The following is a 16,669-nucleotide window of genomic DNA, read 5'->3' on the forward strand; positions in this document are numbered from 1 at the left end:
ATACAATCACAGTACTTCAAAAAACTGGTTAAAATAATATGCATGGTGTGTATGCTGTAGTATCTACTGTGAATCAGTTCATTTCAGTGAGTATGTTGTTCCTCAATTATCAAAGCTTATTAATGGAGTAGAAGTGATTTCATGTAGTATGGTGATGTGTATAAAGCTTAATAAAACACTTTAAGACATGCAGGAAAGCTGCAAATAGATTTATTTACAGGAAAGTTTTTTTTCCACCTTTCGATGACATTCATTTAAAACTGCAATGTTTGCACTTTAATATCTGCTATTAAATTCAGCAATATTTTTAACTAGTATTGAGGTTGTGATGCCATCCAGCTAAACTTGGAAAAATTCAGTTTGCACATCCTTAGCTCTGGCTCTTATGAAAAAGTGACGTAAAACCGTATAAGCTAAAGGTAGAATTCCAGACTTAAAGAGCATCTCTAACCTGAAAAGTGTCCATCTGCATGTCAGTGTGGAGCTCCTTGTTTGTTACGCCTCACTGATATCCTCGTCATTGTGCTCATTTTACTAGGAGAAAGATTGAGTGTTTCTTCCCTAACTGCTGGCACCACACAGTGAGGCTGGGCTCTGAAAGTCAAGCTGGGTCATTTCATCTTATTCCTCTTCATCATTTAATAAAAGATGTGCAGGACAAATGAGGCCCTCAGTGGCACCTGTGTAACTTCATTGCCTTTAGATCAGGCCATCAGTGATACCTATGCAAACCCCTGGTCTGCAGTGAGTTTGCAAAGGTGTAACTGATTGGCACTTAATATTAACTTAGTATTTATGATGTGCTGGCTCTGCAGGGCAAAATGATTAAAAGCAGGAAAGGTGTATTTTTGTCACTGAAATCAATGAGATATGACTGAATACACACAAGGAGCAAATCTGTTGAGTAAAATGGTGCCGTTTTCATGTAGTCACTTGTCAGAATATAACTGCACGTTTGCTTTGATTTGCCTGGAATTTACTCTAGGATGCTGTATTTTCTTTCTTCCTTTCCTTTCCTTTCTCATGGAAGATGGTTATTAAATGCAGAACAGCTCCTCTTAAGCTAATAACATTACTGAGTAAGTGCAGGGGGACACAAATGGTGGTGTGACTCTGATAGGAGCCCTCCTGGCAGGAGGGGCCAGGGGACTGCAGAACAGAGACAGAAGCTGTTCCTATAGGGTACATATACACTGCAGTGGGGTGCGAGCCTCTCAGCCTGGGTAGACAGATTTGCATTAGCAGGGCTCAAGCTAGCATGCTAAAAATAGCTGTGTGGAAGTTGCGGCTCAGGCTGCCACTCAGGCTCTCAAGCCTAGCAGGTCAGATGGGATTGAGAATTCGAACTGCAGCGTCCACACTATTTTTAGTACACTAGCTTCTGCCCTGCTAGTGTGAGTCTGTCCATCTGGGCTTGGAGGCTGGATCCTGGATCCCACCTCCAGTGTAGACATACCCCTGGACATCTCCTCCCTACACAGGTCTGGGTTGCCCTTTCCTGTAGATAGATACCTGTCATCCACAGGTTTGGAAGTCCTCATCCCTTCCTCACTTCACCATCCTCTAAATTCTCCCCATTTCAGGAACATTTTGCAAGGAACTCCATGAAATAAAGCTCTCAGAATTCTCCTGCCTCTCTTTCCCCTCCCTAGGGATTACACAAAGGAGGAACCAGTTTGGACCACAGTTCTGAAGAAATTATTTTTTTTTTAAATAAAAATTCTATCCCAGGCTGAAACCGTGTAGGCTATGTTTAATTTTAGATTGGATTGTTATTATCAGGTAATACATTTCTAAAAAAGCTCTTTAAACTGGCACGAGTGTTCTACTACAATCTAATTCATGCCTATATTCTCACTGCAAAGGCAGGTTCTGGCTTTCCAGCCATTTCTGTCTTCTTTTAACCTCACTCTGTACTCTAAATTCACTGTTGTTCCTCGTGTTGTTGTAACTGTGTTGGTCCCAGGATACTAGAGAGACAAAATGGGTGAAATAACATCTTTTATTGGACCAACTTGCGTTGGTCAAAGAGACAAGCTCTCGAGTTTACACAGAGCTCTTCTTCGAGTCTAGGAAAGATACTTCGAGTATCACAGCTAAATACAAGGTGAGACAGACTGTTTAGCAGAAGGAGTTAATGTGTTCTAAGAGACCATTCCAGGTGAAGTGGGAAATTAACACCTCTGCAGTCATAGAAAAAAGGAGAACCTGCTTCAATATGGAAAAAAAACCGCACACTACTAGTTGTCACCTATCACCCTGCAATGGAACCCATATGGGTTTAAACAATTACGTATGGGGGATCCCATCCTGAAAAAAATCTTTCCTGAACCCCCACTTCTGGCCTTCAAACATCCCCCCAACCTCCCTAAGCTCATCATCAGAACCAAGCTCCCCACAGACCAGGACCAACTCAAAGCAGCACCGGACCCTCCAATAACAAAAGATGCAAAACCTACAGACATATCGCCTCTGCTAAGATGACCCGCACCCCCCACGACACACCCTTCAAGATCCATGGTCCTACCCATGCCTATCACAACATTTGGGGTACCTCAACCAGTGCACTAAATGCCCCCATAACAGGAATGCGGGTGAAATGAGATAATTGGTATACTCTTGAATGAGCTCACACAGAAAAATGATAGAAGACAAAAATGCCATGTCACCCGTGGGCAAATACTTTTCACAAAACAATCACTCCTTGTCCGACCTATCAGTTCTCATCCTCAAAGGAAATCTGCACAACACCTGTAAAAGATGAGCCTGGGGGCTAACATTCAGAACTTTGTTAGACATTAAATATCACAGACTTAATAAAGACACTGGATTTATGGCTTATTACAACAATCCCCATTAACCCTCCTTTGTCTATGACTATACAGAAGATGGTCCAATAAAAGATATTACCTCACCCACCATGTCTTTCTAAACTCCGGACCATCCAGTGCTGCAGAATGTCACCCTGGTAATTCAGTTGGTGGCACTCTTCTCTCTGAAATCAGTTCTAAACTAGCATCCATGCCTGGTGCTAGAAAAGGAACCATACTGTTGTAACATAAAACGACTCTGAGCATTTGCATGACCTCATGACACTTTTCATGGGATCAGGGATGTCAGTCTCACTGTCCTGGCCAAATTCCATTTTGGATACTTATATGCTGCCTCCCCTGTATTCTCCCAGAAGTTTCAGTTTAATTTTTTTTCATTTTCTGTCCTCAACTGTAAAGTAGTATTTTTCTGCATCTTTAAACAGCTGTGCTGTTTCACTCCAGACATAGCTCCATTTCAGTGGTGGGTAGATAACAGTTTGTAAAGCACTTTGAGATAAAAGTCACTATATAAAATGAAGGCATGATTACTATTTATTTAATTATTATTCCTTAGACTACAAATATAATGTAAGGGCAAGCATAGTGGAAAGCAGAGGTTGGTCAGAAGAGTGCTTATATTTATGAAAACATTGATCTCTTTTTTTCTGTGCTCTCTTTCTTTCAACAGGTTGGTACAACCGCCTTTTTATAAACTTCGCCCTAAGAAGGCATATTTTCTTTTTTGTGTTACAATCCTATTTCCCAGCTATGCTGATGGTGATGCTGTCCTGGGTTTCATTTTGGATTGACAGAAGAGCTGTTCCTGCCAGGGTATCACTGGGTAAACCTTTTTGCGATCTAGTCTTGGAGAGGGATAGGCAGGAAAGGGAAGAGGGCTTTTGGTAGTTTAACTGGGTTCTGATTGCAGAGTATATGTGGCCACGTATTAGATGGGTGCCTGAGTGACAGCATCATTGTCATCCTCACATATCCATTCCCGTTATACATCCTCTGCCTTTGGAAAGGGGGCATTTTGCACTCCACAAATCAGTTTTATTGTACTACAGAATGCAGGAGGGGACACTAGAGGGAGAGGCATTGTGTGTGGTTCCCCTCATGGAATTTCATTTAAACTCGGCTGTCACAAAGAATAGATTTGCCCCCCTGTGGAAGAAGCAGGCAGTCTGGCCCCCCAAGTCCTGTGAATGTGGGGGGGGGGATTCAGGAGGCACAGGGCTGTCCATGTGGTGGCCTTGTACCTCTGCACTAGCTCAGGGGCCCATTGACCTTTCACTGCACCTTCTGGCTCCCTAGCAGTGTGCCTGAAATGCAGCTGTCCTTCCAGGACTTATCCCTCTGACAGATGCCCATGGAAAGCCATTCGCCTCCTCACCCCGCATGGCGATATTCTGTAATGCAGGAGGAGCAGGGAGTGCTGAGGAAAAGCTAATGTGGACTTGGGCTACATTAACTTTTGAGTGGAATTACCTCCGCTTGCTTGGAGTGGAGGAGAGGAAAATATGCATGCCACCCTTAACCCACCTCCAACACTAATATGGATCCTCAAACCCCTGCAGAATTCTCAGTGGGTTCCTGGGCAGCTGGCAGTGCCCCAGAGGCTGCTGACATCATACTCCCCCTACAGGAGATGGAGTTCTGTACACAAAGAGGAGTCCCTGTGTGTGGACTCTAGGGAAGGGATGATTTCCCTCCACACACAAAGTGAGCAGTTTCTCAGCCATGTTGTAAGTGCTATAGAATGGTGCTGTGAGGCAGTTTAATATTTTGATGGATACTGTCATTTAGAGTTGGGGTATGTTGCATTTCTAAATGTTATGTTGTATTAAAATGCACGGGGTAAAATTTTAAAAAGTGCCCAAGTTACTTATGAACCTAAGTCTCATTGTCAAAAGTTGACGTAGGCACTTAAGTCTTGATTTTCAAAGGTATTTAGGCATCTAAAGATTCAGATATGTACCTAACCTGTTTTGGTGGTTTTGACAATCTCACTAGGTGCCTAACTCCCTACTAGAAATCAATGGGAGTTAGGGCTGAAAGGTATTTAGGTGCCTAACAATGCAGGTAGTCACATCGGCACCTTGGTGCCTAAGTCACTTTTGAATATAGGACTTAGGCTCTTGTGTCACTTAAGTGCTTTTGAAAATTTTGCGTTTGGTGCCTTAACACTTTGCTCAGTAAAGGCCTGACTTATGCATCCTTCTGGATGCAACACTCACAGGATTGGGTGTATAAGAAACTAACTAGTCATTTTTTATAACTTGATAATTTTCTCCAGCGATTGATCACTTGAGATCATTTCAGAACTCTGTCTGGCTTGGCCTTGGAATTAATACAGTTTTTTCCAAGATTAACATCTCTTTGAGAATCTGGTGGAGACATATTGCTCTATCAAATGTACTTGTAATGCTTCTGAGTCCCATTGCTATAGGTTTAAGAATTAATGGTGGAGTTCCCATTATTTAGTCTTACCATCAGAGCATCTTTGATCTCAGAAGCTGATTGTTTTGTCATACTTCTCAGACAAGGGAAAGCCTTGAGAGCTCTAGTGTAAAATAACATCATCAACTGGAGTTTGAGATCTGCTAAAGAAAATGTTTTTCTGTAGCCATATTGATCTGTGAGGAAAAAGGAGACCTGTAAAGAATGCGATTCCTTTTTATTGGAACAATCAATAATTTATAATACATTAGAAGATAAGATATAAATTATTTGTTGGTCTAAGAAAAGTTGTTAGGAGATATCCTGTCTACTGGTATAAATGAAACACTCCTGTTTCTCTTTATCTATGGGGAAACTATCATGCATTATTCTGAATAAATTAAAAATTCTTGAATCTCAAAAGATCATCTAAAAATGTTGATAAGACTGTGCTCTACTGAAGTTAGCAAGTTACCAGTTTTATTTCCTTAAATTATATGTGAATTCCTATAGATTCTGAGAAGAATTTGTGTGCACTCCAACAGCATAGCTTAGATAACTTCCAGTCAGGTTTAACAGGTTTGGAAACCTGATTGTTTTAAAAAGCTGTAGTCCTATATATGCAATGCATATTGGTTTCCCTAATGTGTATATATTTTTAATACATAGGTTTCCTCTTACATAGTACATTTGGAACTCCAGTGTTCAACTGAGTAATTGTAGATGAGCGAGGGGAAGATAAAGTCATTGTAGATTTCAGTAGAGTAAAACCAGCATAAAACTGGAGTAAGACCATGAATTAGGCCTCCTGCATTGAGTAGAGCTGCTAGGAACATTTCTGTCAAAATGAAATTTAGATGGGAACATTTGGCAAAACTCCCATACAATGTGTTCCACATTCTCATCTGTCATGAATCTGATCAGAATTGTTTTTAATTAACTTTTGATGAAAAATAGTTAATTTTTGCTAATGTCTTGTTCCACACTCTGAACTTCCATGATATTGGTCAGTGTTTTGATTCATATAAATCAAAGACATATCTTCACTTGAATACTGTATTCAGTATTTGTAATCAGCTGAGCACTCACAAGTATTATTGATTGAATTGGGAGTTGTAGGCACTCAGCACCCACCAGTATTAGGGCCTTACAGTGGATAAAAAGAAATACTTTTTTATACACACACAATCACCATCTAGAGCCCACTGCTACAGAACATTATTGAGGCAAAATAGCTAAGCAAATTCAGCACAACATGAGATAGTTATATGAATAAGGGGCCAGAGCATCGGTTCATCTACCAAGGATGGATAGTAATCCACAGGTACCTTGGCTACATCCCATCCCCAGCCAGACTCTCCCACCTTTGGGGCTGCAATAATTGGCTTCTAATCCCCTAGTTGAGAAGGGATTGCAAGTGGCTTGCACTGGTGAAGGTTGACTTTCTGACACCAATGGCCTTGTGCCCTGAGTTATGCCTGTGTAAACCAGCTGATTTTGTCCCAGTGTTATGGCAAAAATTAAAAAAATAAGGTTCAGTTGTTTTGTTTTTAAAGCATCTACAGTTCATAGATTCATAGAATTTGAGACCAGAAGGGACCATTTAATGATCATTTAGTCTGATTTCCTGCATAACACAGGCCATAGAATTTTACCCAACAATAGCATCAAACATATAACCTCTGTTTTGAGTTAAAACATATCTTTTACAAATATATCCAGTCTTGATTTACCCAGCTAGGATAAAAAAAAGTCCTTGCCCTTCAGACCCATATCCTCATCAGCAACAGAGGTCAGGAAGAAATCTCCCCCCTCCCAACCCGTTGTGGGATATCACATAGTGGCATCTGTTAGACTTCCCTCTGAAGCACCTGGTATTGAGCAGTATTGGAAAGAAGATATCAATCTGTGAAGGTCAGTTGGTCTTTCTGATATGGCAATTCCTATGTAGTCAGCCCCCATCTCTTTTATGTCATTTCCATTGTGGCCATTGCAGTACCCAAAATAAAGAGAGGTGGAACTCGGTATTTAACATCTAGAGAATCACTTCACCAGATAGAGTTGCAGAGATGTAGCTTAGATCACAAGGTTCTGTTGTGTTATTTTTTCCTTTGAGTCCATGTGTGACAATGATGTGCCATCACAACACTTCATAGTGTATTGCTGCTACATGACATAATGTCATTGTACAACACAATGAATCTCTTGGTTCTCTTCTCAGTTGCTAGAATTGAGTGGGGGGATCCCTTTTCCCACCTGCTTGTCAAAGAGCTGCCATAGTAATCTAAAAAAATACCTTCCTAATTTATAAAGCAAATTCTTGGGGAAATTGTTTGGGCTTGATTGTGGTTTTTCAGGCACTGGCTGAAAGAGAACAGGAAAGCATATTGCTCCAGTAATGGCTCCTAGAGGCATAATTCCTGAGGTAGACACAACAGACCTGATTTTCCCCTCACTTATGCTAGTTTTACACTGATGTAGTTCCGCTGATTTCAGTTGATTTAGTCTGGATGTACACTGGTGTCAATGAGAAATGAATTAGGCCCAGCACACACAGCAGTGGCATCTTCTGCAACTTTTAACAGGAGGCATTGGACACTTTGTCCGTGGCACCAGCCTAGGTGTGCTGACCACAGCCCTGTCTTCACTCCAGTTCTTACTCATTTTCTAGTGCGGCTGTTGGTATTTCGTTCTCCTGGACCTCACATCATGGAATCACAAGGAGCATCCTCTGTGTTCACGCTCATGAAGAGCTAGGACTAGGTACATTGTAGCCCTTTATGTGATCATCAGATTTCCCATAGAATGAACACAGAGGTGACCTAATGAGTCTGGTGGTGTATTTGGTAGGTCCTGTAAAATGGCCCTTCATGGTACACTCCATATTTCATAGCCTGTACAAAGAGTTGAAAGAGGGATCTACTGGTTGCACCCACAAAGCTTTGCTGATCAAGCAGTTGGTGGCCAGTTAAATAAAAACAATTGGATCTTGTTTTGTGTTAATCGCGTCTTTCTTTGGCAGGCATAACTACTGTGCTGACCATGTCAACCATAATCACAGGAGTAAGTGCCTCAATGCCTCAGGTGTCTTACATAAAAGCTGTGGATGTATACTTATGGATCAGTTTTCTTTTTGTCTTCCTGTCTGTCATCGAATACGCAGCTGTGAATTATCTCACCACAGCAGAAGAGAGAAAACAACTCAAAAAAAGAGGGAAGGTACAAACTTGTGTATTTTGTTGTCAGACAGCCTCATGGAAGCCACAAAGTAATCTGAATACAGCAACATGCCATTGCATTCTGTGACGGGTGTGCTGTGACTGTGTTTGTCTCTGCTCGGTGACTAATTGATTATCCACTCTTTCCTCCTCTTGGCTGATGGGAGGGAAGGTACCTCCCCTCTCTTGAATCCTGAGTAGGTCTAGTCTCCCCTGTTCTTCTGGTGGGAGAAGATAAGAGGACTCCATACCTTTATTTCTCTCCTGGGGAGGTGGGAGTGAGAGTCTGTTACTCTGTCCATACTTTTTCTGCCTCTTCTGGTCATTGAGAGGGAAGGTCTCCATCAACTCTTTCTCCCCTGGTAAATTTCTGGTAGTTGAGGGCCCCTATCGTTCTTCATTCTGGGATCCTGAGTGGGATGGGATCTCCCCACATCCTTATGTCCAACAGGGTCTCCACACTCCTGCTTCCTGAAGAGGAAGGGCCATTTCTCCTTTCTCCCTTCCCCCAATTTCTTTTAGTTATCTTTGATTGGAGAGAGAGGTCACATGGCATGGTTCTGTTTCCTGATGGGATGAGTGACTGTTGTTTTTAGAATCAGATTTCTAATGCGAATAATCCCATTTACAAGTTAAAAATTTTGCTTTCCATTAATCTTTCTAATATTCACTTAAAATTCCTTTTCCCATAAACATTCCCACCTGTAAACTCATTCAGTAGATAATCTGGGGGAGGAGAACACATAAAGGGGGCTCATATAGCTCCAGTGAAGTCACTGTTTTATTCAAGAGAATATTCATAGAAAATGTAATGAGGTGTTCTCCTAACTCTAGTTAACATGGCCCTGCTGATACTAGGCAATTCCCAATTCCCACAGGTAGGTATTCACTTGCTCATGTTATGAGGTATCCACATTTTTTTCCATCCAGCACATCCATTAGCAGACAGAGCCTCCATGTGGATGATTATTCAGTGGATAGGGCTTCATTATTTAGCACTCTAATGGCTGCTGCTTACTCACACAATAATTCTCTGTTGCCAGGTTTCAGGAATGTATAACATTGATGCAGTACAAGCAATGGCCTTTGATGGCTGTTATCATGACAATGAGGCTGACATTGATATGACCACCTTTGCGGTCCACTCTGAAGAGAGCTCAGCCTGGGGACGGACAGCCAGCATCCCCAACCTAGATGCAACCCACATAAAAAGGAAGAGATCCTTGAAAGGAAATGTGGGCAGGATTATTTTGCAGAACAATCACATCATTGACACATATTCCAGGATTATATTTCCCACTGTGTATATTTTATTCAACTTTTTTTACTGGGGTTTGTATGTATGAAAGGAAAACACTATAATCTATGCACTATTTTGCATGTAAGGATCGCAGAATCTGTGTTTTTTAAAAAACCAACAGCAATAGAAGAAATGTTTAAAAGTTTCTGAAATTGAGTCAGACATCGGTCAAGGGGATGTTGGTTTGGTGACAGAAAAATTATGAATTAAAAACCCAAATATTTCTGGCTTCTTCATGCTTTGTAAGCTTTACTTCTGAATGTTAAGAAGATTTTTAATTGGCCCACTCAGTGCTTCACTGTGGTAGCCTTCCTTGGGCTACTTCCACAGTTGCATAGGAATTTGCATATCAAGGGACCTTGCACCACACTGCTAAATAGTTTACAGCTCCAGTAAAAGGGACGTAAACGTATTATCCAGCCTAGCATGCTGTAACCATTCCTCTCTATTCAGCCTCACTGCTCATTCCCTATTTGTGACCCAGGCAAGTATGATGCAGTCAGCATGAGAATTCTTCTCCAAATGTCTCCTCTCTGTCTTCGCTTCCTGCATTCCTGTTGTGCTGGTCAGTTTGCTATATACCTCAGTAGCCTTTGTGCTTGGATGGCAGTTTGGTGGAAGGGGATGATGGATGAGCAGTGAACTGGGGACCAGCCACAGGCAGGAAGTGAGCTGGATGGAGTTCTGCGCATTGTACATCATTAAGGCCTCACACAACCTGAAGCTGTCTCTGACTTCCATGCAGCCACTAGTGTTTTGGAGTGACCTTAGATCATCATTCCTTGAAATGTTGACAGTATTTTAATAGCTAGGGGCAGTCCTGGCTGGATGAATGGGCTGGTACAAGGAGCAGACCTGTCAACTATACTTCTTTACAAGATATGTCACTCATTTTGAACCCCATCTAATTCAGCCTCACACAAACTCGCTGTTACCTTCCTGCTTCCATAAATTATTCAGATCGGAACTCTTAAGGCTGGTATTTCAGAAAACTTTATAAAGGGAAAAGGGAAAAAAATCCCCACTTGTTACAAGATTCTGGCTCTTCTATTTTTTATTGTACACATCAGTTTGGGTTTTTATCTCACGTCTTGGAGGTTGAAAGTTCTGGTGAGGAGAAGCTTTGAAGGCTGCTTAGTACTATGATTCTGATCTTAGTCAAGGTACTGAAGATCACGGAGAGTGAGAAACTACAACGTAGAGGAAATTAAAGGAAAAAGTTATGCAGAAGCAGAGCCACATTCTCTCAACCTGTCAATCCCCAGAAGGAATCCTGCATCGATTTCCCTTTAGTTCAGGCAATGGGGAGTCAAACGTAGGGAACCAAGGCAAAAAGAAGCTCAGCAACAGCAAAAAAGAATCAAGTAATTATGGAATTACTTGTGTGACTTGTCCAAATTAGTAGCACTCTCCATAGGAATTATTTGTCTCTCATTAATAAAATGAATTCCATGTGGAGATGTGTGTTGGTAGAAAATGTCAAAAGCTAAATGCCTGCCACTGCTGGGTTAAAATAAAGGAAATGGAAATAAAGTTGAAAGCATGAATCATTTTCTGGCATATATGATTTCACTGCTGTGATACTATTTGTTCATAGAATGATGATGTTTGCTTCTCTGCAAAAAGCATTTGTCAAGATCCCAAATATGGATTTGGAAAAGTTGGCGAATCACTGCACACAGGGAGATTGAAATCCATGGAGTGAGTGGGATTTTTGGCAACCACTTTACTGTCAAACAAATTATCAGTGCTAATATTGTTTGATACTGGTCCAGGGAATCCTGTCACAGAAAGCAGAACTGTGCATTTGGAATGACAGTGTTGGGAAAGTAAATCCAAAGGACACAGAGATCGTACAACAAAGCCTTGGTATTAGCACATGAGGCCTCAGGATGAACAGATTTATGTTGTATAAAAAAAGTTAATACAGCATCCTTATTGTCAGATTTCAGAGTAACAGCCGTGTTAGTCTGTATTCGCAAAAAGAAAAGGAGTACTTGTGGCACCTTAGAGACTAACCAATTTATTTGAGCATGAGCTTTCGTGAGCTACAGCTCACTTCATCGGATTATTGTGCCACCATTTCCACCCACAGATTACCCACTCTACCCTACACATATGCTCCAGTTTGTCTGAGAAGGTCCCATCCAATTGTTCCACTTGTGCTCTCTCAAATTTTTAACCCTATGAATTACTGTAAAAACATCACAATACAAATTGTTGTTTGCTGTATTGGAACAAATATTTTCCCAGTATCTGAAGGATACACAGCTACCAGTTTAAATAATACCACTGGAACTTCTTGGTTGTAATTAGGTAATTCCTATTCTAAAATTCTTACTGAATAGTTGATAGCAAAAGTTCCATAATACTGAATGCGCAACTCCTAAAACAGCCTGGCAAATGGGAGAGAAAGTGGAGATGTTTACAAAGGGAGAGGAAAAAAGTTCTCTGTATTTCTTTTCATAGCACAATTTCTTTAGTCTTCTGATGCACTAGGCTAGTTTAATTTGTTCTGAAAGCTGCCCGTTCCAATTAGAAAGCAATTGTTTTGCTTGGTGGAAGAAACAGGTATTTACATTGATACAGAAAGTAAATACAAAAGTAGCCATTGGTAAAGTGCTTTCAACAGGAAAAGCACAATGTAAATGCTAAGTTAAAATGCCCAAACAAAGATATGCCATTTGCTCAGACAGTCTACACACGTTGCATACATTGGCTGGGAAGCTTATAATTTTTTGACAATGCAATGGGAGATGATGCTGAACATATTGTAGTAAATTTTCAAAGGGCTGCAGAAAGACTTTGTTCACAAACCCATTACATGTATGATTGTAATTATTTATTAATCAGCACTTATATACCATATTTCATCTTCACAGAGCTCTCCAAACATCAAGTTACTAATCTTTACAGAACCCTTTTGAAGTAAGTATCTTCCAGATCGAGAAAGTGACAGACATTTCTTAGTACAGTCAGTTTCTTTAGTGTTGACACACTATTTGAGGGAACTCTTATGGTTATTTGCAAACATTCAGGTAAACGAGGTTTTATCCACAAGTTCATTCAATGAAAGTTAAAATGTCACAAATACTTATGCAAATGTGCAGCTGTATGGGGGCTTGTACACCACCATTTATGTCGGTATAACTTATGTCGCTCAGGGGTGTGAATAAGCTGCGCCCTTGAGTGATGTAAGTTACACCGACTTAAGTGCTGGTGTGGACAGTGCTATGTCAGCAGGAGAGCCTCTCATGGAGGTGGGAGCTCTCTCATCGGCATAGCGTCTACAGCAGCACAGCGCTTTTTGTGTAGACTAGCTTGAGTTTTCACTCCAGAAGCATTCACACAGTGATTCTCAAAACCCTTTGTGGGTTTGTGAATTAACCAATCAAGGAGCAGAAATAACACCATGTGATGACTTAGGTCACAGTGACCAATCACACTGTAGGATCTGGGCCCCATATTTTTAGCATACGTTGATACATCAATCAGTATGAAGAAATCAGACATCCTTTATCGCAGGAGTGGGTGGGTGAGATTCTGTGGCCTGCATTGTGCAAGAGGTCGGACTAGATGATCATAATGGTCCTTTCTGACCTTAGTATCTGTGAATCTATGAATTGTTGATGTAAGCTTCAATACCACAAACCTCAAAGTCTGGAGAGTGACTCTGATCTTTAAAGACTGATAACAAGAGACAGTGGTACATTTATATATGCATATAATTTGCATGGAGAGGTATGCAGTAGCTCATCTCAAGTGGTCTGTTTTTCAAAGAGCTCAAAATAAACACCATTGCAGGTAGCCAGATATCTTTGGAGTGATAACATGGAATTTATACATTTAAATAAATTTTGCTAATTATGCTGAATGCTGGGTGAGGTCATGGGTTATATTAATATGTGAACCCAGGAGCAAGTCAAATTAAGGAATTTGAGGGTTTTTTTTTAAATTCACAGCCAAATGAGAGGGGGAAAGAGGCTTAATGGAGAGATTTAATTTTCGCTCTTTAATCCTTATGAAATAAATATCTTATCCATTTAGATTTGTCCATTGAAAAGTTTTCCCCCTACCTAACCAGTCTGAATGTGCTCTGCACTAATCAGCAGCCCATGATCATCTGTAGTTTTCAAAACTGGGTTTATTTTTTTTTAAATTGGTCACCTGGTGACAAACTGGCACAACAGGACCAAATGGCACAAAATGCAAATTTGTCCTTTCACCCCAATTATTATTATTATTTAATGTATTATAGTTTACTATTTTATTTAGTCAGCATCCAGGAGTTTGCTAATAGAATTTTTTTAAAAGGGCCAAAATTAGTTGTAGTTTATGGAGTTATAAGTTTTTGTAATATTGACACCTATAGATTCGAAAAATGACTCAGACTACTTGTGGTTGTATTTAAACTGTTAATTTAAAGGTCAAAAGGCTCTATTATTCCGCATTACCAATTCCCCAAACCACCTAGTTAACATCTCTTATTCATCTTTGTTATTTCTTTCTTGTATATATCTGTCTTATGATGAAGTCCCTGAGTTCATTTTTTTTGCTGATTATACTATTTTGTATGTGGTAGGTATTTCATTACTATGAGCTATAAATGGACGGCGACAGAAGTTTAGCAAGATCCAGTTAATATTTTCTGGCATTCCCCTTAATGTAAATAAAACTATATTACTAGCTCTTTTACTAAATGTACATAATTATTTCTAGGATGATTATTATATTTAAAATGATTCTGAATGTTTATCCAAGATGATAGATTATTATTAGAATGGTTCAAATCTCAGTTTTGGAAATATAGAGGAATGTAGCTAAATTTTAAAATTTATATTGATTCTGTACAGGAAACCCCACAAAATGAATCAAAATTGAGCTTTCAATCTTGTTTAATGTATTAGACCAATTAATAACTAGTTCCAGGGTGGTTTATTATCTGTTGTGAATTATTATAATGTAGTTCCAGATTGGTTTGGTCAAAGAATGAGGAACCATTTTACTGACAGATTTTTTTTTCTATAATGGTGGCTGTAAGAATCTTCTCAGGGGGTTGGAATAAATCATGGTGAGATGTATTAGGCCATGTATAGATTGGGAAAACAAACCATGGTTGAAATTGTGTTATTTTCCCATGAGGCTAGATCACAACCAGTGAACATGTGCAAAAAGGCGTTAACCTGTGTCTACAGTAGGGGCTAAGATATAGTTATTTTATTACCTAACATCGTTAGGTTTGGTTGATATCATGTTAACTCTTTTAGCAATCTTTTATCAAATCAAGGCTTTAGTGGACAGAGGTGGTCGAAGATGCGTGGTAAAATGTATTTGCCCTATGAATGTCGCCTCCAGTTAGTATTATATGGGGTAAATATATGTGGAGGTGCTATCCAGGTGATAAAATGCAGAACCATGGGATACATTTTAGAATGCCTTGGTTTTACAGCCTGATATCTCCTGAGCCTTCAGGGCTCCGGGATGGGAGTTTTGTTACATTCAGAATGGGAAATTTCCTCCCCTTTCCGGTGCAACCTAGACTCCCTTCTAGCCAGGGAATGGCATGAGAAATTAGTCTATAAAATCCTGACATTTTAGATAGAAAAGCTGTTTTCTGTTTACTTGTAAAAAGAAAAGGAGTCCTTGTGGCACCTTAGAGACTAACCAATTTATTTGAGCATAAGCTTTCGTGAGCTACAGCTCACTTCATCGGATGCATACTGTGGAAAGTGTAGAAGATCTTTTTATACACACAAAGCATGAAAAAATACCTCCCCCCACCCCATCAGCAGGAGAGTGGGGTGGGGGGAGGTATTTTTTCATGCTTTGTGTGTATAAAAAGATCTTCTACACTTTCCACAGTATGCATCCGATGAAGTGAGCTGTAGCTCACGAAAGCTTATGCTCAAATAAATTGGTTAGTCTCTAAGGTGCCCCAAGGACTCCTTTTCTTTTTGCGAATACAGACTAACACGGCTGTTACTCTGAAACCTGTTTATTTGTAGACACTCAGAAAATGTTTTATTTCTCTCTCTCACACACACCCCTTGTTCAAATGGACTCATAGTAACTAAGGCCTCAAATCAGCAAATATTTAAGCACATTCTTAATTTTAAGCCTGTGCTTAAATCCATCTATATTTAGCAAAGCACTTGAGTACATGCCTGTACAAAACAGCTTTCAGCATGGGGCCTAAGTCTTAACAGGAGGAGGGATACAAAGCTCGGTTCTGAAACATTTTAAAAACTCTCTAAACCAGTTCTGGAATAGTTTGTCTGTGCCATATACAGAATAAATAAAGCTGTACTGTAAAGTTTTTGGCTCCAATCCTGCAAATATTTATGCACATGCTTTGCTTGAAGCTCAAGAGTTGTCCCCTTGGAGAGAAAGTGTAATGCTTGCATGCCTTGAAGTTAAGCACACAAGTGTTTGCAGGCTTGAGACTACAATTATCCTTGGGCTGATTTGCATAACTCACTGTTGGCTTCACTGCTTGCTGTGTTGGCAGTGATCCTGATTTTACTGAGATGTTTGTGATGTGGGGTGGTGTTTTTCTCAAAACTCCAGTTCCGGAAAGGATGTGATCATGTGACAACCTTCGCTTAAAAACAGAGGGGCTGTTTCTAGCCCTCGTGTCTGCAGAAAAGATTAATCCTGTGAACTGTAAAACGCCTCGACGCCAGAGAGGCAAATAAAGAGATCACACTTGTTTTTAAAAACGGCATGATGGGGGGAGGGGACGGGACCTGACACGATTTTTGAACAGGTGGGGCTGCCCTGAGGTGCTCGACAGTAAATTCATACTAACAAAACTTTTATCTCCGCTCAACCCCCTCCTAGCCGCCACACGGATACGCAGGAGAGGGCTGGTAAAGCGACATGCACGGCTGCTCCGGCCG

The 16,669-nt window shown here is 40.4% G+C and overlaps 1 protein-coding gene across 1 annotated transcript in view; it reads left to right on the forward strand.

Annotated features, from left to right (window-relative positions):
• GABRR3 (gamma-aminobutyric acid type A receptor subunit rho3) overlaps positions 1 to 9,816 on the forward strand; it is a gene marked incomplete at both ends in the record, with an annotated part of 44,763 nt that extends 34,947 nt beyond the window's left edge. The window contains 3 exons of the mRNA XM_084614588.1: positions 3,502 to 3,654; positions 8,275 to 8,471; positions 9,514 to 9,816. Of these exons, the coding sequence (XP_084470714.1) occupies positions 3,502 to 3,654; positions 8,275 to 8,471; positions 9,514 to 9,816 (653 nt within the window). The remainder of the gene's footprint in view (positions 1 to 3,501; positions 3,655 to 8,274; positions 8,472 to 9,513) is intronic.
• Positions 9,817 to 16,669: the final 6,853 nt, after the last annotated feature.

Source organism: Lepidochelys olivacea (genome assembly GCF_965140295.1).
Source record: "Lepidochelys olivacea isolate rLepOli2 genome assembly, chromosome: 1".
NCBI classification, from domain to species: Eukaryota; Metazoa; Chordata; order Testudines; family Cheloniidae; genus Lepidochelys; species Lepidochelys olivacea.